Below are 23318 nucleotides of genomic sequence, written 5' to 3'. Positions count from 1 at the left end.
CTTAACGTTGAGGCCACTTTTTAGTGACTTCGACTTTTTGTTTTGTCGACTTGTATATTTTTTATCATGAAATGGCAAACCTTATTACAGATATATGGCGTTATTTGCTGTTTCTGTCGCTCTACTTTGTTCCTGTCGAAAAACCCTGTATTTATTTTAATTTAAAAAGGTTGCTCACATGGAAAGTGGAAACGCATTACCCTAGTTGATAAATCTTTTAAAACGAGAAAGATATGACCTAATGGCTTAAGTATAGTTCGTAGGGTTTTGCAAAAGGTAAAAGAACTTAACTAGAGGATGATTCGTCTTTTTTATCAATTTATTTTATTTATAAGATAATAGACAGAAAAGATTTTGGTTGAACACAGATATAGGGTCCGCCAATAACCTTTTTTTTTTAAATTCTATAAAAACATCGAGGCTGTCTTGTTGCCAAAATCATCCTCCTCTTTTTGTGAACAAAAATTCGTTGAACAGACCCAATAACGATCGCCATTAACTGTAACAGGCATTTAGGCCTCTGGACCAAAATCCGCACCAAACAGTGACTCGTTTTGGGTGCATCGGGTATTTCAATGTATACGCGTTTTTGTTGTGCCCTAAATGCGACAATTTTGCTTCTTTATACACCCGGCAAGATCAAAATAAGCTTTGTCTGGAAAGATGATTTTTTTGGAAAAATCGGAATCTTCGCTAAGCGTTGTTCAAGCTTATACACAACCATATTCGTTTAGCGGAAGGATAAAACTTACTATCTGTCAAATCAGACATGAGTTAAGTGTTACCATTCAAGAAATAAGCACTAGTTAAAAAAAAACATTAGATAGCGGACCCTATATATCTTGTCTAGCTATTAGTACAGACGATTGTGAGATCCTTAAAATATTGTCACTTCTGTCAGTAAAAAAAATGTCATTAATGTCAAACTTACAATTTTGTTTACAATTTTATGTGACAATATTGTCACAAATGTTAATGTCAGCCATTGTCATACTAATTGTGACATTTCATCTTATTATATTGCTCATCTCATCATCTAAAAATAATATTTCTTCCTCACTTTCTTATTTCTTACAATAGATTTATAAAACGTCAAAAAAGTTCACTGTGAACTCCGCCTTAAACATCTGATAATTGCTTACAATTTTAATACTGTCATCTTTGTACACACAGCTTTTAGTACTGTCATTGTTAGGCTACGACAACATTAGCTTTGCGATTTTGTTCTCATAACTTTTGTATATAAAACTTCCAACGCCACCTTGTGGCTACAGTGAACGTAGACAAAATCAGATCCGTCACAATACTATGGATTTTATACACAAAACTGTCATACGTACATTCAATGTTTGTCTTTTTGACAATTTGAAAATAATTTTAATTTTTTTTCAAAATGTAATTTTTGTCGCGTCGCAAAGTCTTTCTGAAATATGTGTTCATGTTGGCAGGTTACATAGCGGAAGGCGCATTGTCGTTCCCTTCATTCCTTGACAGAAGACTATGGGTATACCCACATTAACTTTTTTATATATTTTTATTTACAGTAACAACAACTAAAACACTTCATACTGTGTAGTACATAATTTAACAAATAGAAATTACTATTTCAACAATAATACAATAATAACAGTATACATTTTTTTTTAAATTAAAATAGGAATGATGTTTGTGTTAGCAAAGAAAATAATAATAAATTGTCCTTTGTCTTTATTTTATTCAGTTGGTCGAACTGTTGGTATCACTTTGACATCTTCGCTGTCAGCATGAATGTCAAACTTCAGCTTATACATATCTTTCATTAAATCATCCTGTTCCGTAGCAGATGGTGGAACTTCTGTGACGATCTTAACTGTGTCTGGATATTTGTTGGGTTCGCTTGACAGATCTTTGGCGAATGAGGTGACAGTTTTTGGTTCAAAGTTGACATCGCTTTGGGAAGAAACAACTCCATTTTCTTGTGATTGGTTTTCACTGATGGAATCACCATTTGTAACAACATCTTTATCACTTCCGTTGTGAACGCCATTTTCGATGGGTTTCTCAACACCGTTGTCGTGGCCGTTTTGAATTGGTGTGGGAACTTCTTCTTTTTTTTCTGATGGAATTTCTTTGGCAACATTTTCAACTAGTTCTTCGATCATGGCTTTAGCGGCTTCAACAACTTCGGTTGGTTTCTCTTCTTCGACCGATCCGTTTATTTGACTAGAATCGTGGCCATTTTCTTTGGGTGTTTCCGTATTTGGTTGGTCCTTCTTCTCAGTTTCACTCTTTTCATCAATAATTTTAGTTGTAGCAGATTCGTTTGGCGTTTCGACAGGTTTCTGAGGCTCTTTAACAGTTTTAACAGGCTCTTCAACAGGTTTCTGAGGCTCTACAACAGGCTCAACAGTCCTTTCACTTACAACTTCAACAACTGAAGCTTTTTCGATTTTATGATCGGCAACGACGGGAAGCTCCATTTGTTTTGTGGGTGATGTTGGTGATATCATGACGTGTGTAAAGTATCCGCTTTTACGAGTTTCAAAGTCCAGACTATTCTGATTGGCCAAACGTTCGGCAATCTTTCGCTGAGCTTTAACGAATTCAGGTTCTTCATCCTGCTGTACAGGTTTTTCATTTTCTTCTGGCAGTTTTGTTCGCCTTAGGACAACTTTGCTTACCTCATTCTCACTACTAAGGGGAATTTTCATAAGTGTGGGCTTGACATAACCATTTGATGTGCTATTCGCAGTGCTCTTCAAAACTACTGTAGCCGCTTCTGGATTTGTTGGAGAGAAGGGGCATTGCGAATCATTCTTTACCTTGGTCCGATTGATGGTGAAATTTGGTTTGCCGTGATTTAGCATAAGCTTCGTTGAGGGTGATGGTGTCTTTTCGGCGCCATTTACACCAGCACGAAGTGTTAACTTTGGCTTAATATCAGACATTATGTTTCTGTAATTGAAAATAAAACAAGAAAAATTCATGAAAATAATGTTAAGAAATGTTCTATCAACAAAAAGAAACTTGTATTGAAATATCACGAAGTCGTGGTTTGAGTTAATGTAGTCTTTTCCGTTTATTCCTTTTAATAAGCAAACTACAATATACTTTACAATAAATTGCTAAGTTAAGATCAATTTAAATTTAATAAACAAATAAATCAATTAATAAAATGAATGCAGATGTATATATCTAGATTTTAAATATGGAAAATTGTTGTTATTTAACAACTCCTTTGGAGACAGCGGATGCAATTTATCTTCAATGTGCTTAATATCATTAACCATAAGTTTATTTATATCAAAGCTGTTTTTACAGATTAAATAAACGTTATTGAAGAAGGCCATCTGCAAAGAGAAATCGCCACAAAACTGAAGATATCCAAAGGAGCAGTTCACAGGAACATACAGCGTTACTCTAGTACCGGCGGTTTTAAGGATAAGCCGAGTTGAGAACGACCTAGAGTTACGACGAAAACCGAAGATCTGCATGTCATCACCATTAGCAAGCATTCTAGGAAGAAAACAGCAACAGAAATACGCGGCGAGATCAATGAAATCCGGGAAGAACCATTATCTGTATCAACGATGCAACGAAGGTTAAGGCATGTTGGACTTTTTGGGTGCGTTGCAGTGCGAATACCACTTCTACGACCCGAAAACAATATCAAACGCTTGGAATGGGCCAAAACCCATAAGGATTGGACAGATGAAGACTTCAACAGAGTCTTATGGAGCGATGAGTCCAAGTTTGAGATATTTGGCTCAAATCGCAGAGTGTACGTCAGGCGCAGTGCTGAACAAAAGATGCTACCAGACTGTTTGGTCCCAACTGTAAAGCATGGAGGCTGTTCAGTAATGGTGTGAGGATGTTTTTCCTTCGATGGAGTAGGAGATCTAACAGGAGTGATCGGAAGAATGGATAAAGAAGTCTATAAAACAATATTGGAAGACCACGGTTTGGTATCTGGACTCCGTTTAATCGGTAAAGGTTTTGTATTTCAGCAAGACAATGGCCCGAAACACACTTCCTAGCTTTGCCGCGGATACCTGAAACAAAAATAAGATGAGGAAATTCTTAAATTAATGAGCTCTTATGGGAAGAGCTTGCCCGAAATGTCCGGAATCACCACATAACATTGGAATCTGCTCTTTGGGAATGTCTACAAAATTGCTGGAATAATATTCCACAAGAAAAAATACAAAACCTTGTTAGAAGATTGCCCAGAATTGTAAAAAAAAAATTATTGAATTTAAAGCAGGGTTTTTTAATGAAAACTCAATTTAGAGCTTTTATTGGTTTTTAAATAAATAATTTATGTTTAGTACAAAACTAGTTTATATTTTCCTATCATTTACAACTAGACATGCTTTTCACTTTTTTCACGTATTAACTTTTTTTCCTAACACTTCAGTTAAGGGGTTAAATCTCGATATTTCTCAAATTTCAGAGGTGGTCTCAAACATTTGACCGGAAGTGTATATTTATATCAAAGCTGTTTTCACAGATTAAATTAGCTCTAATCATCTTCAGAATCGGTTTTGTGATGACTTATTATGTGTCAATCATTAAGATTTCTGAAACTTATGCCTCGTGCGTGAAAGTCTTAATTTGTTGTATTTTTATGCAAAATTAAATTCTGATTCCTTCAACTAAAAATAAGAACTAACCAGAAACCACAGACAATACTGCACTCATCTATTTTGTATACCTTGACATTTTTCAATTTATCTTCCCATCTTTACCATAAATTAATTAATTTCTATACCACAGAATATTCTTAACATCCCTTTCAACCACTGTCAACATTCGTCATCTTATAACTAACATGAATTTATTAAGATCAGAAAACAAATAATCTTAAATGGCAAAGATGCATTTCAAGTTTAAACTTTATTAAACTATCACAAAATTTGAATAAATTTATTCACAGCAAAACAAACAAAATAGAATGTGTTTTTCGAACCGGTATATTCAAACCCAAATCTCATATTAAATTTAGAATGTCTTTAAGACTATGTACATGCATTAGCAATTCAGATTTGTATATTTTAAATTAGGAAGTTAATTGAGGTCTATACGTACGGCATCGTTACCATATCGATATAGAACGGTGGTGGTGCGCCAAAATTAGCGAAAGCAAAAGAAAGATGCTCTCATGATAAAATATCTACTAAGTTAACGGTAAATTTATTCAACGACCTAAAGCTCAGTCTTAATTTACAGCTATAATATATCTTTTCTAAGGCAATAATCAATCATATCAAGGGGTAGATAATCAATTTCGGCACTATTATTGAATTTGTTGACCTAGAAATTCGAGCTGATTCCGGCTAAACAGTATAATTATGAATATAATAAAATTTGAATGGAATTTTGTATCACTCTCAAAGCCTCAACTTGAAAAACGAACATATTGATTTTGTATAGACAGGGTTTTTCAAAAGGGACGCTACAAAAGTAAAACGACAGGGACAGCAAACGACGCCATATTTCTTGCCGTTCTTTTGACATTTCTCATCAGTAAGGTCTACAATTTCATGATGGAAAGATATACGAGCCAACAACGAGTCAAAATTATCAAAATTTACTACCGAAATTTGGAATCAGTGGCCTCAACGTTAAGAGCGCTATGTCAAATTTATCATAATAATTTTCGTGAACTTGAAAATGATTCGAATTTTCATCGAAAAAATCATCTTCAGAGACGAGGCTCATTTCTGGCTGAATGGTTTCGTCAATATGTGGTATTGGTCAGGCAATCCACACGTACTTCATGAGTCATCATTGCTTCCCGAAAAAATTACGGTTTAGTGTGTTTTATTTCTTCCGTGATGATCAAGACCAGCACGTTACTGTGAATGGGATTCGCTACCGTTCTATGATAACCTAATATTCGTTGACCCAATTGGATGATATGGACTTGGAGGACATGTGGTTCCACAGCAAATGTCACAATCAATTTATTGGAAACTAAGTTTGTTTTATCTCAAGAAATGGTCTATTCGCTTGGCCTCCTCGGTCGTGCGATTTGACGCCGTTAGACTATTTCTTGTCAAGTCAAGTGTATGGTCTATGCCAACAAACCAGTGAAGATTGATGAATTCCGTACGAATATGGAACGTGAAATTGCAGCAGTATGCTTGAAGACCGTCGAAAATTTGGTTCAGCGTCCGGAATTCTGCAAGCATGCCCGTAGTGGCCATGTAAAAGAAATCGAGTTCCATACGTAATAACATCGAACGTACTTTCACAAAATACAAAATTTCATTGATATTCAAAACTGTTTTTGTTTTATTGGTCTCTTATTGAAAAACCCGATACTTTATTTAATTTTTCGACTTGTACAATAACGCAGGAAATACACGAATGACATCACTTTTACCCTTTATGCTTCAAATCTTTGTTCATGTCTTCATTACATTAAATTTGACAGTTGAGGTTAACTAAAAAAATAAATCAGTGTTTGTCCAAAAACCGTTGTTCAAAAAATATGTAGTTGAAAATTAAGTTGTATTCATAAAATCCGATAAGAAATCTATTGACATAATAGTTGATTCGATTATAGCGTTTGATATTTACAAGTAAATCGATGTTTTTAACACTTACACACATTCTTTCTCTTATTGTTCAATGTGTTTCGTTTGCTAGATTTATCAATAAGTTAACTGACTCAAAATCATGCAAACGTAAATTTTTATTTGGCAATATTGACATAAAGTTCATTGTCAGACATAGTTTGAAATTTTCAAATTTCGTTGCTTTGAAAATTGCTGACAATTTCTTCATTGTAATACATGACATCATTTTTTGGAACAGACTAAAAATCAAATCAATAAACTATATCTGACAATGGAGTCCTAAAATCTTAGGAAATACAATTTTTCATAAGTCATAATGATTCAAACGATATAATGGACTCGAAGAAAACACTGGTCGACAAGATTTTCTTACTGGCAATAAAATTGCATTTTTCCAATGGGTTTTTTGGCGGCCTTAATTCAAATCCAACTTCATAGTTTATGTATCACATCAGGTTTTTGAGATATCACTTTTTTTAATTTTAAAAGCAAATATGTATATAAGGCTTTTTGAGGCTATCAAAATTTATGAAGTAGCATTTTTAAATAAAATCCGTGATGGTTTTCCAAACCTATGATATGATCCAATATTTAGTTGAAATATTTATATTATTTTATACACTATGTATTCGAAAAAACTTCAAAAGTTGATAGATTTCGCCTTCATTACAAAAATCTAAAAAAAAAAACGTTTTCAATATTATTATTATTATTCTTTATTATTATATTCCAATTCACAGTAAGAGTACACTTATAAATTTGTGAAAATTAAAAATATTTAAATTACAAAGCTTGACAGTATAACAAAAAATAATTATATGCTTACAAAATAATAAAAAAAAGAAAAATAAATAAAACATAAAACAAATTAATCATAGTAACATTACGTTATTCCAAGTTGCTTTGCTTTGGTTAACAAAATACAGTCTTAACTCGTCACTAAATTGTTGCTTGTCACTTAGTTCTCTCAAGTTTCGCGGAATTGTATTCCAAAGGCGTATAGCTGAGATAAAGTATTGTTTCTCGGATGTAAGGCAGGTGTAATGTGGTAAAATTAAACAAGCAGATCTGTTGGATGTCGAAAGCCGGATTTTATCAAAAAGATATGACGGCTGCATAGTTTTTAGAATTGAAAATAACAAACACATGGTACGAAACTTCATATAATTAAAAAATGACATGCCTAATACATTTTTTTCCAAATGTGAAATATGCTCGAATCTCCTCAGATTGTAAACATAGCGCAGAGCACTATTGAATGCTACTTGAAGTTTTCTTTTGCTTTCAGTATCACAGTTATAAAATATTTCACAACCATATACGAGAACTGGTATAACCAAAGTCTTAACAAGAACTAATCTTGTCTTTGGTGGTGTAAACTTTTGAGCTGTCCATAAAGTTCGAAGAACCCCACAACTTCATTAACATGGTCATTCCATGTCAAAGTTCGGTTGAACCCTAAGTTCCTTGACTTATCCACGAATTCAATTTTTGAAAAACCAAGCATAATTGAGGGAAAATAAGACAGATCTAGCTTCTTTTTCGAGATAACAAGGCATTTACATTTCTTCGGATTAAGCGAGAGACCATTGTTTACCGACCACCTCATAATTCTTTGGAGATCATCGTTCAGATCATTGGCACAGTTTTCTATGAGCCCAAGAGGGCAGCTTTTATATATTTGAATATCATCAGCATAAAAATGTTTTGATGAATTCAAGATTGTATGTTGTATGTCATTTATGTACATAGAAAATAACAGTGGGCCCAAAATCGATCCTTGTGGAACGCCCCGTAGCACAGGACAAAAATTTGATCATTTTTGATATCACTAACACTTAAAGAAAGATTATGGATATTATTGATGAATGCTGAGAAGTTAATGTTCAAACAAGAATCACATTTCCAAAACAAATTTCGATTAGTTAATGATTTAAGATTTTCTTCAGATAACTCTACACAATTTTTGTGAAAATGACGACCACAGTAAAAACCGCACTCGACGGATTCACAAGTTTTCGAACGCTTAATAGAAAGATTGCACTTAGCACAGATCTTTGACATTTTAGAAGATAATCTCTGACAGACTCGGAGAGAATTTTACAGCAGAAGAAGACATATTGAAACGGTGGCTCATCTTATCAATAAGAGTAGAGTGGTCAACCATATCAAATGCCTTGGAGAAGTCCAGTAAGACAAGAAAAGTAACCTGGTCTTCATCTAGTTGCGCTCTAATGTCTTCAACTACTTTCAAAATTGCTGTGGTACAGCTATGTTTGGCACGAAAACCAGACTGAACTGAGACGAGAAGATCAATACGTACGAGATAATCATTAACTTGCTTATGCATAATTCGTTCGCAGATTTTGGACAAAAAGGGAAGTATTGATATCGGCCTGAATTCCTCACCCGATGAGTTTTTAGGTATTGGAATAATTTTTGCATTTTTCCACTGACAAGGAAAATAACAGGTCAAAAAGATTGTATTGATAATGTGAGTTATATACGGAAGCAAAAAAGGTAGTATAGCTTTCATAAAAACTGGGTGTATTCCATCTATACCAACTGCATTACAGTTTATGGATAAAAAGCTTTCCACGACATTCGTACTTTCTATTCTTTCAAAGAAAAACGGTGTTTCAGTGGTATCAACAGTGCTATTAATAGGAAAAGGAAAAACGGTCTTAAAGTAAATATTGTTCTTGTAACGAATCTGCTGTCTAAGCAATTCTATGTATTATATCAAGTTTTTGAAATGTATGAAAAAATATAAAAATAATGGGTATTTTTAAAACTTGAACAAATAGTTAAAATTAGAGATTGGATTCGATATCAATTTAATTAAGTCCAAAACGAATTTTCCTAAAAAAATTTAAAGATTCAAATAAAGGCTCATAGTCATAATCATAACTAATGATATTTTACAGAAACTACGTAAAATAATAAAATGATTTAAATTATGTGTAAAAGAGAAAGATTTGTATTTTTCAAAATCATCATACAATTTATTGTTAAGAGGTATTTTGAGGTTTAACTTAGTGTCGAAAAATTCGTTTTTGGTTGTTTTTAGCATTTTTAAAGGGATATATTTTGAAAATCAAATGTGATAGAAAAATTTAAAGGCGAGATTCGAAATTAAGGATATCTTAATCCTTTACAAAAGTTTGGAACAGAAAAAAACGTAATTTTTTTAACAGTGAATGTACATTTTTAGGAACGTTTTGACTAGCTGCCAAGAAAATCGTCTTTTACATATTAAGCTAACATTTTTTCAAGAAAATCGTCTTTTACATATTAAGCTTACTTTTTTTTATATTTGACTGGAAAATTAGTAAAGGCAAATTTGTATTAAATCAAATTAATTCTTTTAATGTAAAATATCAGCTGATCATAATTGTTTTATACAACTTAAAGCTGAAATGTATTGATATTTCATTTATTGCCTAATTTTGTTTTAAGTTTTGAATATACAATATATATTTTTAACCTGTTTTGTGTTTTTTTAATAATTAAAAATAGTGTGGCAAAAGTCACTCTTACCACTTTGGTGCGTTCGAAAGAAAAGGTTTTATATATTAAGAAGGTCGATTCGGGAGATGCTACAATCATGAACTATATACACTGTCGGACAAAATAAAGTGCAAAGTCAAATTCTTATTCTTATTTGTTTATTTTTGGAATGTTTTAATTCATTTTCAGTCGAACAAACAATTAATTTTTAATCTTAAGCCTATTTTACGATTTTATAAGTAGTAATGAAAGGTTATATACAAAATTAAAGTAAGAAATGAAAAGATATCACAACATCATGAACACATAAAGAAGACAAAATAAAGTGTAAATTCAAAAAAATATCAAAAATTAAAAAAAAAACATTACTAATGTAAAAAACTTAATAGCTAGTGGCTCCTCCTTTATTCTGTATAACTGCTGCAAGACGTTTGGGCATGCTATACACCAAATTTTTTAAGATGTCAGCTGGAATATTCTCCCATTCATATTGTAGGCTTTCCCAAAACGATGTCAAATTTCGACGCTCATTAAATGGAATTCTGTCGTCTAAAATGGCCCAAAGGTGTTCAATGGGGTTAAGGTCTGGGGATTGTGGTGGACATTCTAGTACGTCAATATTGTTTTCGGAAAAAAACTCCTTGGCTACTCTGCTCGTATGTTTGGGGTCGTTGTCTTGTTGTAAAATATAATTTTCCAAAGACATTTTACGAGCAGAAGTAGGTAAGTTTTCCCTAACAATATTGACGTAACTAGCGCCCGTCATTTTGGTGTCGATTTTGACGATATTTCCGACGCCACTGAAGGAGAAACAACCCCAGACCATAACCGACCCACCTCCATGTTTGACGGTTTTTTGAATACACCTTTGGCTGAGTCTTTCGTTTGGCTTGCACCAAACGCGCTTTCTGGCTTTTGAGTTTTTGAGTTCAAATTTGGACTCATCTGACCAAATAACACTTTCCCAGAATGATTGCGGCTTTGACAAAAACTTTCTAGCAAAAGCAAGTCTTTTTCGAATATTGACTGCTCGAAGCAGTGGCTTTTTCTTTGCAAAATAGTTTTTTAAACCGCTTTCATGGAGTCGCCTTTGAACCGTCCTTTGAGAAATGTTTAACTGGAGGTCTTCATTAATATTTCTGGCTGATGATAAGGGGTTTCTTCTAGCCTCAAGCTTGATCCTGCGGTCATCAACTGCTGTGGTCTTCCTCTTTCTTCCGCAAGAACTCTTAAAACTGGCAACAGTTCCTCGTTTAACGAAGTTAAGGCAGATTTTTCTTGCTCGAGAAATTGATATTCCGTATTTTTCTGCCAGTTTATGGAATGTCAACCCATGTTGACGGTCCAAAACTAGCAATTCCTTCACTTCCAGCGTCAGCGGTTTCATCCTAAAGTCTTTCACATATTAATTGAAACTATTCACTCAAATAATTATAAATTTATATTAATACTTCTACCTTTGAATATCTCTTCGATTTGTAGTTTTTTTCTTAAAAATTATTATTTTCTTATCAATAAATAAGAGAAAAAACAGAAACTGCACTTTATTTTGTCGCGTTTCAACTTCATGTGTTTCAATATTCAAGCAATTCATAACAAATAGACAAAGCAATTAACGGGATAGTTTTTACAGATCGTCAATAAATGACATTATGTGACGTCAGATCATGAAAAAGAGCGATAAATGATCTTTACTCTTAAATAACAGTGATAAGAAAAAGAGAAAACTAATTTTGCACTTTAATTTGTCCGACAGTGTATAATCTACCTTATACAAAAATTAAGCTCTGTGAACTCCACTAAGGTTGTCAACTAGCTAGAATGATTAAAGAGGAACTTGATCTTAAGTCATTTGCTGTGAGTTTTGTTACATTTTATAGCTTCTGTCTCTGTGTCAGACCATTATAACTGTAGAAATTGTAAAGACCAAGCTTAAATAAATGGAGAGACTTGCTGAGTGAGGTCAGGACCGGATCACGGTTGTCGAACCAACAATAGCGATAAGTTCGCTTACCGAATCTTTTGGTGTTTTCTGTGCTAACAATTTAAGGCTAATAGCAGTAAATAAAGGTCCAAGTTTGAAATTACTGACATCTGGGAATCTAACCAGTAGCCTTATTCTAAAAATGCGTTCAGAGAATATGGTTGTCTCTTATGTCTTCTGAGTCTGCACATTGAACAGAACTGTATATATAGTTTTCCGCTCACTGATAGTTACTGTCAGAGCATTGATTGATAATTACGACAAATAATTGTGTTTGACAATCATCTGCAGTTCCTGTGTACTATTTCAAAGAAATAGATTAGTTTTGTTTGGTTGTACGGCAAGCTACAGACAATTTTTACTTTATTAACTTTCCAAAGGAAGTTATTGCAATCGGTCCGATTTAAATAATTAAGGTGGCGCAACAGTCCGTTGAGAACTACTGGCTTAGTGACTTACAACTCCCAACCATTCCCGTTCCCGTGTGCGTGGTAATTTAGTCACTAATTGAAGAGACCCGAATAGCCGAATCCGAAGAGCTAATTCGAGAAAGAACTTTTTATGGCAAGAATTACTCTTGGAGAATTTGTCAGTCCGATTTCTCGCATTGAAAATTTTGTCATTTCTCGAAGTTTCAACGTCATTAGATTCTAGATAAAAGATTTTTAGAGAGATGTCTATGCGTCAAAGCTTTTTTCGCCGTCCATATCTAAGGAACCAGCGATTACACATAAATTTTGTTATACATATAATAACGGAGAACGATGCAAAAAGGACTCTCAAAAAAATTGAGTGGGTGGTTTTTGGTTTTTTTAAATCAAAAAAACTGTAAACAAAAAAAATTGTCACCAAGAAATGTTCCTAAAAGTGGTTTTCGTCTAAAGATCTTGTTAACAAAAATACATTTAAAAATCAAACAATTTCATCATAATGCAAAATATTGTTGATAATTTTTAGTTAGTTTTTAGGAAAAATCAACCGAAAACTTTTTTAACGAAATACAACAAATTGGTTGCGTATAAGTTTTGTCCACAAAATGTTTAAATTTAAAAATTTTAGGATATTTTCAGGGCCTATGGCGGTCTTAACCGAATATTGCTCTGATAACCAATATTATTATCATTTTTAAAGCTTTTGTCTAATGAAAGACTAATACACTTCCATTCACCTTCCCAGGCAGCTAATTTCGTTCGTTCTCAATCTATACAAACATAAAATAAAAACACTAATTACTGAACCCAAAAAAGCTTAAATGAACTCTTATAACTGTATAAAATTTGAAGGTGAGGGACATATTGAAGCACTATATACATTATTTACTATGTAGGTAAATAGATATTGGTATATTTGTAAGTAAGTAAGTAAGCTTTAGGGATAGGTAAGGTATAGTTTTAAGGCATCCACAAAATTTATTGTTTGTTATGATATTAATGAGATTTAAATGCTTTCACGTTTTATTTTTGCGCTCGTGTTTATTACTGCCAATACAAGTTTTTAGAGAGGAAATAACCTGCTTGAGATTATTTTTAAATTTAATTAAATTACATATACCTGTAGCTACATTTATGTATCTATATGCACGAGTACAGGGTCTTAGAGATATTTAAAGCGTTAAAAAAATAATTGTGTGAAATGAAGGTAATAGATACAATTGAATAGCTCAGGCACACGGCACACCTAATTGCTTACAGAAGAGAAAACAAGGTGGCTCAATAGTCAACTTGTTGTAAAATAATGTTGAATGGGCCTGGTATAAAAAAATGTATGTTTTAGTTTAGCTGAATTCTGAAACACTAATGATTTTAGACCAATCTATGATTCAAAATTCAATTAAATAAAAATCTATCGGTTCGTTTTTTATTAAATTCGAATGTTCAATTTTTTACCAAAAATTGTTTTTTCTTAGGTTTTTATGTTTGGTAAAAAAACTTTCAATTAGATTTTTCTCAAAATTGTACTAAATATTAACAACAGTAGTTTTTAAAAGATAAAAATAGTATGGAGCCAATATCTCAAAGTTTTGAAAAGATATTTGAGTCTAAAATCAATTTTTACCAACTTTGAGTAATTTTTTTATGTTTCTAATTTTTGGTAAACAAAACTGTCAATTAGATTTATCTCAAAATTTTACCGAATGTTAAAAACAATATTTCTTATAAGATTAAATAAGTTGGAAGCCATAATCTCAAAATTTTGAAAAGGTATTTGATTCGAAAATCAAAATTTTTCCAACTTTGAGTAATTTTGTTTACGTTTTTAATTTTTGGTAAAATTTTGTGGACCTTGAAACGTACAGAAATTTTAAAATTTTCAATTCGACAAATCCGGCCAATTACAATAACTTTCTGCTCAAAACCTTACCTTTCAAGCTTGTTCTCAATCATTGGTTAAGGCTTTAGGCACAGGGACAGACAGATACAATCTTTACTCAAGCAAGTATACAATACAATGTACAGCTCTGTAACATTTTAGAATTTAGAATTTGAGGACACTTTTTGAAAAGTGTTAAGATATTGATTATCTAATTCACCGATACTTTCCAAAAATATAGTTTTTCGAGGTCCAATCTTCATTAAAAACACATCATAAGTACACAAGAAATTTGGTGGGGTCCACATAACTGAAGGTAGTTGCGTGCTGTTTTATTTGAGTCCGTGACGTTTTTATTCCATGGTTTAGCTTTAATATCTATGTTTACCTATTTATTTTATTAATTTTGGACGTACAAATACGTTACTAAGATCAACGAAATTAAAACTTTAATACCACAATTTTACCAATTTAAATTTAAGGCTTTAATATAAACAACTCATTTCGGATATGAAACTCAACTCATGCCTTATTACATAAAAATTAATGCTGATATTATTTCAAATATAATTAATTAGTAACAAAAATAATAAAATTGTATGTTTTAGTATCATACAATAATCACAACATATTTTTCTTTATATCCTTTTAATGCACTTTCAAATTATTCACAATTGGTAATTGAAACTTCAAATACCTAATTCATAATTTATGTTTTATGTAAGTTCTTCAATTGACCACTCAAACCCAAATTAAATAATTTGCCAATCAAAAACTTACCAATGTTCTGACATTATAATAACCATTTGTCTAACGCAATATATTATATATTTATTTGCATAAAAGCTTCTCAAAACAGTGCATTCGCAAATAAACATAATCTAATTCAATTTGAACACATTATTAAACGTTGTGGAATGAAAAATCAAAATAAAATGAAAATTAATTATGTAGAAATAATTTTAATGTTATTTGCAGTTTGATTTTTCTTACATTTAGTTGCTGTTATTGTCGTGTGCATTTATATTTGACGATCTAAATTTATATGAAAAATATCTATACTCTTCATATGGGCAATTCTAGAAAATCTAAATATTATTGAATGAAATGATATACATGTGCCTTTGACGTTTTCAAATCCTTATTTAATTTTCATGATTTGATATACAACAAGAACATAGTGATTAAATTATTTAAGCTCACAAAACATTTCAAAACTCCTATTTTCATTACAAAATCAAAGAATTATTGAATTATATAACGCATTTAGCAAATTAATAAGGACACACATATGCATTAGCTTATTAGTTTCTATTTCGAATATAGGAAAACAATTTTTAATTCAATCAATCAGTTTATTTAAAAACAAAAGTTTTAAATAAATTCATTTAAAGAGTGAACAAAATCTAAGCAGCGAAACAAATAAAATAAGGATTCAAATTGTATCTATATTGAAACAAATTGTCCTTCTTTTTGAAGGACTGCCTTGATGTAACATTAGGTACAAAATTGAATTATTTTGCCAAGAGAAAGAGTGCAGTGTTTTTCACCAGTGAAGCAATGAGTGATGAAAAAAAAAGTTGTTAGTTCTTTACTAAAAAAGTAGTACTTTTTGTTGGTTGTTCCTTTTTGTAAAACCAAATATCACTTACACCAGATGCCACCAGCCTAATTCTTCGCAAAGGATTTTTCTATAAGGCAGCTGTCACCTGTTGACATAAGTAAAAACCATGCCACTGGTTTGTTAGTGTTTTACTTGTAAAAGAACAGCTGATTCAAAACAGCGATGGGATGTCAAAAATGGATTCCAAAGCTATCCAAGAACTTCTGGTATATGTTGGTATCTGACATCAAGCTGATTCAACGTTATGATTTAATTTGAAGGAATTAAACAATTGGGCAGGTTCAGACGGCATAAGAGACTTGAAAGTTAGGCAAGTTTCTAGTATCTGATTGGCCAGCTGCCAAAAAATTACCTTCCAATTAAGGCAACTTTAATGGAAAGTTGACTGAAAAGTCAAGAAAAATCTCTCTAACTAAAGGGTGATTTTTTTGAGGTTAGGATTTTCATGCATTAGTATTTGACAGATCACGCGGGATTTCAGACATGGTGTCAAAGAGAAAGATGCTCAGTATGCTTTGACATTTCATCATGAATAGACTTACTAACGAGCAACGCTTGCAAATCATTGAATTTTATTACCAAATTCAGTGTTCGGTTCGAAATGTGTTTCGCGCTTTACGTCCGATTTATGGTCTACATAATCGACCAAGTGAGCAAACAATTAATGCGATTGTGACCAAGTTTCGCACTCAGTTTACTTTATTGGACATTAAACCAACCACACGAATGCGTACAGTGCGTACAGAAGAGAATATTGCGTCTGTTTCTGAGAGTGTTGCTGAAGACCGTGAAATGTCGATTCGTCGCCGTTCGCAGCAATTGGGTTTGTGTTATTCGACCACATGGAAGATTTTACGCAAAGATCTTGGTGTAAAACCGTATAAAATACAGCTCGTGCAAGAACCGAAGCCGAACGATCTGCCACAACGTCGAATTTTCAGTGAATGGGCCCTAGAAAAGTTGGCAGAAAATCCGCTTTTTTATCGACAAATTTTGTTCAGCGATGAGGCTCATTTCTGGTTGAATGGCTACGTAAATAAGCAAAATTGCCGCATTTGGAGTGAAGAGCAACCTGAAGCCGTTCAAGAACTGCCCATGCATCCCGAAAAATGCACTGTTTGGTGTGGTTTGTACGCTGGTGAAATCATTGGACCGTATTTTTTCAAAGATGCTGTTGGACGCAACGTTACGGTGAATGGCGATCGCTATCGTTCAATGCTAACAAACTTTTTGTTGCCAAAAATGGAAGAACTGAACTTGGTTGACATGTGGTTTCAACAAGATGGCGCTACATGCCACACAGCTCGCGATTCTATGGCCATTTTGAGGGAAAACTTCGGAGAACAATTCATCTCAAGGAATCGACCGGTAAGTTGGCCACCAAGATCATGCGATTTGACGCCTTTAGACTATTTTTTGTAGGGCTACGTCAAATCTAAAGTCTACACAAATAAGCCAGCAACTATTCCAGCTTTGGAAGACAACATTTCCGAAGAAATTCGGGCTATTCCGGCCGAAATGCTCGAAAAAGTTACCCAAAATTGGACTTTCCGAATGGACCACCTAAGACGCAGCCGCGGTCAACATTTAAATGAAATTATCTTCAAAAAGTAAATGTCATGGAACAATCTAACGTTTCAAATAAAGAATCGATGAGATTTTGCAAATTTTATGCGTTTTTTTTTTTTAAGTTCTCAAGCTCTTAAAAAATCACCGTAGTTAAGAAGTAGACTTCTAGCAAAATGACAGTTGATTATGTTTCTTCATTCAACTGAAAGCTGAACTTTTTTATTCTATGATTTATTTATGTTCTGCAAAAGGTTCCTTATCAATTTGGAAAAGAACTAACTAATATTTCCTTAAAATTCAAAATATAAATCGCGATGGACTTGTAGCTTGCCCGAGGAGTGCTCTGTGGGCAATAATTTTGTTGGTACTTTTTGTATTATGAACTTAAAGTAAATGTTTGCGAAGTAAAGTTCTGAATTTGAAATTCATTACACTTGAAAAACTAACTAGTTGCCTTGATCAAAATAAAGTTGACTGCAAATGAAGTCTCTTATGATGCCTGAACCTGCCGATTGATTCCAAATTTTAATCTTTTATTGGCAACAATCCGATGAATTATTAAAATTATGCGTTGAAAATTTTGTTTTACAATAGTTTTGGACCTCGAAATCCAAATTTTTGTCTGATTTTTGTGAACAGCTGAAACTTTTTTTGCCAGATATGTCAATTAAGTTAACAAACTCGTTCAAAAAGGTATCTCAAAATCCACCTATCCAGAAGAGCCTACCTAACACGAAATTGAACGCTTGAAAAGAATTATGTGGAAGTTTTGGGACCTTACTTATTTAAAAATAAGGTTTTACGATTAGTGATTTTGTATGGTAATCATATATAAAAATATAGTATCTGTGGATAGCATGACTCCAGAGGTAACGCAGTCTGTTCTACCCAACGTTTTTTGTGACCGGTTTACTGCCTCTTGCCGCACAAATTCACAAATCTTCAAAGAGTAATATTCTTGTCATTAAAAAGTGCTTTCTCAATATAGGTATTCGGATTCAGCTTAAGAACTGTATATGTCCAACCATTCTTTTTATTCTTTTAATTAAAAAATATTGATGAGTATGAGGTTTATCATCAACAAAACAGTACTATATGTGCCACATAAGCAACGAAGAAAACATTTTGCAGTAAAAGTTTCTTTACCGTATTATTTTTCGGAAAGATTTAAAAATGTCTCTTGAAGAATTGAAAAAATTCAACCCGAGAAATGACTCCATTTCGACCATAATTGCTACGATGAAACTCTTCATAAATTTTAAATCGGAAATTGGAGCATTTCCTCCAGTTAATAATTATAGTAGAGGAGGAAAATTAATGTGATAAGTTTTGATGTCTCTAATAAACATCACTGCAAAGCATTCTCTACGATCTTCAAGGGATTTTATTCCAAATAGCAAACTCCGAATACTATAGGCCGGTCTTAGAATCCCCCATTTTAACTAGTGAAATTCTTTTGAACTTTCTCGATTCTTTCCCTTGAATTATTCTAATAACGATTCCAGACTATGCTGCAATACTCCAGAATCGACCTTACGAAAGAATTGTAGAGTGATTTTATGGTATAGGGATCTAAGAATTCTCTGGTGTTTCTTTTGATAAATCCAAGCATTTCATTGGCTTTCTTTATCATATAGTCATAGTGAAATAAAAGTGACAAGTTGGTATCTAAGATAACTCCCAATTCTTTCGTTTTTCTCACTATTTCTAACTTAATCTGATTGATAATATAATCAAACAAAATTGGGTTGTAATTCCTGAAGCAGGACAAGACTCGACTCTTCGAAAAATTAAGTAGAAGATGATTCCGTTTACACAAATCACCAAATCTTGCTAGTTCTTTTAAAAGAAGAACAAAATCAGATTCACAACTTATTTTCCGATAAAGCTTTGAGGTCATCCGCAAAAAGGAGGCAACTTTAATCATTAAAAATATTAGGAATGCCATTGAAAAACATTTAAAAAAGTAATGGCTCTAAATGACTTCCTTGTGGAACCCCTGATGAAACAATGATAGTAAATGAGAACGAGCGACCAATTTTAACTTATTGGATTCTAAATGTTAAGTATGATTCTAGCCAATTCGATAAAGAAGATTGAATACCTAAGGAAAAAAAGAGGCTGGGATGCTACCCACAATGATAACTTTCCATCCCGTCTATCGATTTGTCTTGCTTAAAAGTTTGTAGGTTTTCGTATTGGGTTAAAAAAGTTGTCAGTTAAATTATTCTTAAAAAATTCAAAATTACCAACAAAATTTTTTTATATAATGAAATAGTTTAGTTTGAAAATCTAGTTTTGTTTAATAGATTTTTAGTAGAAAACAAATTTTTAGCAATTTTAGTACCATTTCTTAACTTTTCATATTACTTATATAAACAAATACAAATTGGATGAATGAAATTAATTTGATATCAAGAACCGAACATCAATTTTTACCTAATTTGCATACTATTTTTTGTAGAATTTATTTTTTTTATGAAAAACCGGCCTTTTGGATTTTTATAAAAAAATGACTGAATATCGAAAACAATATTTTCTGTGAAATAAAATAAGTCTGAAGCCAATATTTTTAATTTTTGAAAAGCTATTTAAGTCGAAAATAAATTTTTACCAAGTTAAAGGATTGTTTTTTTAAGTAAACCTGTCAATTCGATTTTTCGGAATGTTGAAACAACTTTTCTTATAAGATAAAATTAGTTGGAAGCCAAAATATTAAATTTTTGAAAAGATATTTGTGTCAAAAATATATATTTACCAACTTTTATAAATTTGTTTTGTAAGTTTTTATTTCTTGTAAAAAAAATTGTCAATTCGCTTTATCTCAAAATTTTACGGAATGTTAAAAACAATATGTTTTAAAAGTTAAAAGTAGTTTGAAGCCAATATCTCAAAGTTTTGAAAAGATATTTGAGTCGAAAGTCAATGTTTACCAACTTTGAGTACTGTTTTTTTAAGGTTTTTATTTTTTATAAAAAATTAACTGCCACTTTTATTTGTTTTTAAATGTTGTCAGATGTTAAAAACTTTATTTTTCATTGCACAAAGTTGCTTTGGACATAAAGTTTTATTCGTTAAATTTTCGAGGTGAAAAATGTTAACCAAAAATATATTTTTTTGGTATAATATAAAATTTAATTCAAGTCTCTAGCGTCATTAGTTCGTGAAATATTTACGTTAAATCAAAATGTTCAACTTTTCTTTTTAACTGTTATGGTAAAAAAACCACCGACGCAATTTTCCTTAGACCCCTTTCTACATCTTTCTGCATTATTATCTGTATAAAAAAATTTATTTGAAGTCGATATCTTTTCTGGTTCTTGAGCTATGGACGACAAAAAAAAAGTCTCGAACGTACGGTCGTATACGTGTCCAAAAATGTTCCTTTGGCAATTGCACAATTTTTTAGAAGACTAGCAGGAATTCCATCGGTCCTTTAAATTTATTAGGACCTAATACAGATAGATCATCTTTGATCTCTAAACACTAAGGTTTAAAGAGCCGATGACTACAATTCTATTTACCAAAGGCATCTCCTGGATGGAAGGAGCATTTAATGAATAAACAGATTGAAAATAATCAGCGAATAAGTTTCATATTTTTGGAATCTCTCTAATGTTGATGTCTAGATAATTCATACAACTAGGTATGTCATTTTATTTTAACTTTGAGGTTATAAAATTCCAAGAATTTTTGCTATTTGATTTTAAATCACTGTCAACCGAAAACAGATAGTTTCTGTACAGAAATTTGTTTAAGATTTCGAACTCACGTTGGCGATTGAAGTATTATAATTTTATCCTAGTTCCATATTATCAATGTCTTTTTATATGATTTATATGTTTCTTTTTTATTTTTACTCTATTTATAAACTTTAACAATCTATAAGACTATAGAGAAAACTTTTCAAAAATATTGCTTTCGTTAATAAACGAATAGATCCTTTGATTAAACAACTTATCTACTTTCCCAGTAGCAAACGAGGGTTTTTTAAATGCACAAGTCACCATAATAATCCCATAATACAAGTATAAATAAAATAAATGTACTTTACACCTTTACAAAATCCTTATCATTTCCGTCATCAATTATTATTTATCATTATCATACAGATACATTCCTCATGGTCAAAATTCGATTATTATTATTTGTAGATATGCTTCAATCATTCTGAATGAATATTATTTCTTCGTAACCTATTTGAAGATAGTTTTCCGGTTTTAACTTAAATTTAATGCTCTCTCAAAGCACGATTTCTTTTTAAATAATTTCCCTATCAAACGGAACCAAACTGAAAAACCAAAACACGATTTGCCTGTAAAAATCAAATACCTGTTGCAATAAACCCAAAACAGCCAAACAAAATGTTTGATAACAATTGTTACGTAAGTTCAAAAGTTTTGTGATTGTTTTTATACTCTCGACCTAAATTTTCATTTCAAAAACAAAATTAAACCACTTTTTCGTCCAAATCTCAAGTACCTAATGTGGTTTTTTTTTAACGAGTATTTCGAAAATATTGCTTCAGATATCAATTTATAAATCCACAGCAACATACTAATCATTTTGTGATTAGGATAACATTTCACGTTTATTCAATCCACGTCAACCAACAACCGGTAGCGGCGGCGGCGGCGGCGGTAAGAACAACACTTAATGTAAAAAATCAATCACATGATCGAATCGTAATAAAAAGCTGATTAAATATTCTTCTCCCATCGCAGAGTTTCCATAAATAAGTCACTGATGAGTAAGACTTACTTCAAAGTTGAAAAAATAAGAAGCTGCACTAGGATTTATCATTAGATTTTGCAATAGCTGCTAGTTTAGGTTAAAACCGCATAAACTTAACCACCGCCGTTCGAAATAGGTACATAGGTTCTATAGAAGATATCTCGTTAACAGATACATTGCACTCTAAGTTTGTGGTCACGCGGTCACTTATTTGCTGCACAGGGTCGGTCGTAGTCGTCACTAACCGTCTGCGACACTTGTGACACTTTCAATACAGTTCAATAATATAATTATCGTTTTATGGTTAATTTTTATAGATATTTCCAAACTTGCTCACCTTGTTTAGTGTCTATTTATTTTAGGGTTGTTTTGGGTAGAATGTGAAAAGCTTTCCCTTTGATGGTTTGGTTTGGTGAATAGGAGAACAGACACTGCGTGCTACGTGGTGACTTGATGATTACTGCAAACGCACGTTCACGACGACGACTACCGACTTGTTAAAAATTGCGAAAATTAAAATAACGAATCGATTTGTTTATCTTTTTCTTTTCGCCTACCCCCACAGAGACAAATGAGGAATGGTTGAAGAGGTGAATTTGGGGTGGTAAACTTTGTGATAAGCTTATAAATGTATCTTATCGGTAAAGTGTTCAAAATGATAAACAAATTAAAGCCGATACAATTGAAAACAAAAAGGAAAGATTCAGCAAACACAAAAACAATAGTTTAACACTCTGAAGGTTTTCAAGTATATTTTATCCGTATACGAATTTGTACGTATTTATAAGAGCTTTTTCTTTCCGAAGGTTCGAGCACACTCTTGCTATAAGAACCACATGCTAAGGCGGTTAGACCAAGAATGAGACAATGGTCTTAGTTCATTGGAAATCAACATCAACATCAACAACGACACCCACAGTATATGGAGCTGTTTCATTAAGTTAAAGACACAGCACCAGCGACAATAGAGTATAAACTACTGGAATGGCTTAAAAGCTTCATTTTATGAGTCTTCTCTTTGACA

At 32.3% G+C, this 23318-nt stretch overlaps 1 protein-coding gene across 2 annotated transcripts; it reads right to left on the bottom strand.

Moving 5' to 3' along the window:
* Positions 1–1515: 1515 nt before the first annotated feature.
* On the bottom strand, positions 1516–23169 carry LOC129954115 (WASH complex subunit 2). Of its 2 annotated transcripts, none has more exons than XM_056067805.1 (2): positions 22632–23169; positions 1516–2934 (listed from the first exon to the last, which is right to left on the bottom strand). In XM_056067805.1, exon 2 carries the CDS (start codon positions 2925–2927, stop codon positions 1713–1715), a length of 1215 nt encoding a protein of 404 aa, XP_055923780.1. In that variant the 5' UTR covers positions 2928–2934; positions 22632–23169; the 3' UTR covers positions 1516–1712. The 2 variants fall into 2 exon arrangements, with proteins under 2 accessions (XP_055923780.1, XP_055923781.1); XM_056067806.1 differs by lacking the exon at positions 22632–23169 and adding an exon at positions 22322–22342.
* Positions 23170–23318: the final 149 nt, after the last annotated feature.

Source organism: Eupeodes corollae, chromosome 1, assembly GCF_945859685.1.
Source record: "Eupeodes corollae chromosome 1, idEupCoro1.1, whole genome shotgun sequence".
Taxonomy (NCBI): domain Eukaryota; kingdom Metazoa; phylum Arthropoda; class Insecta; order Diptera; family Syrphidae; genus Eupeodes; species Eupeodes corollae.
This window is presented reverse-complemented; position numbering and strand designations above follow the sequence as displayed.

Bases quoted from the DNA above. Each gene is read 5' to 3' on its own strand.
- LOC129954115 (XM_056067805.1), bottom strand. From the start codon at position 2,927: ATGTCTGATATTAAGCCAAAGTTAACACTTCGTGCTGGTGTAAATGGC.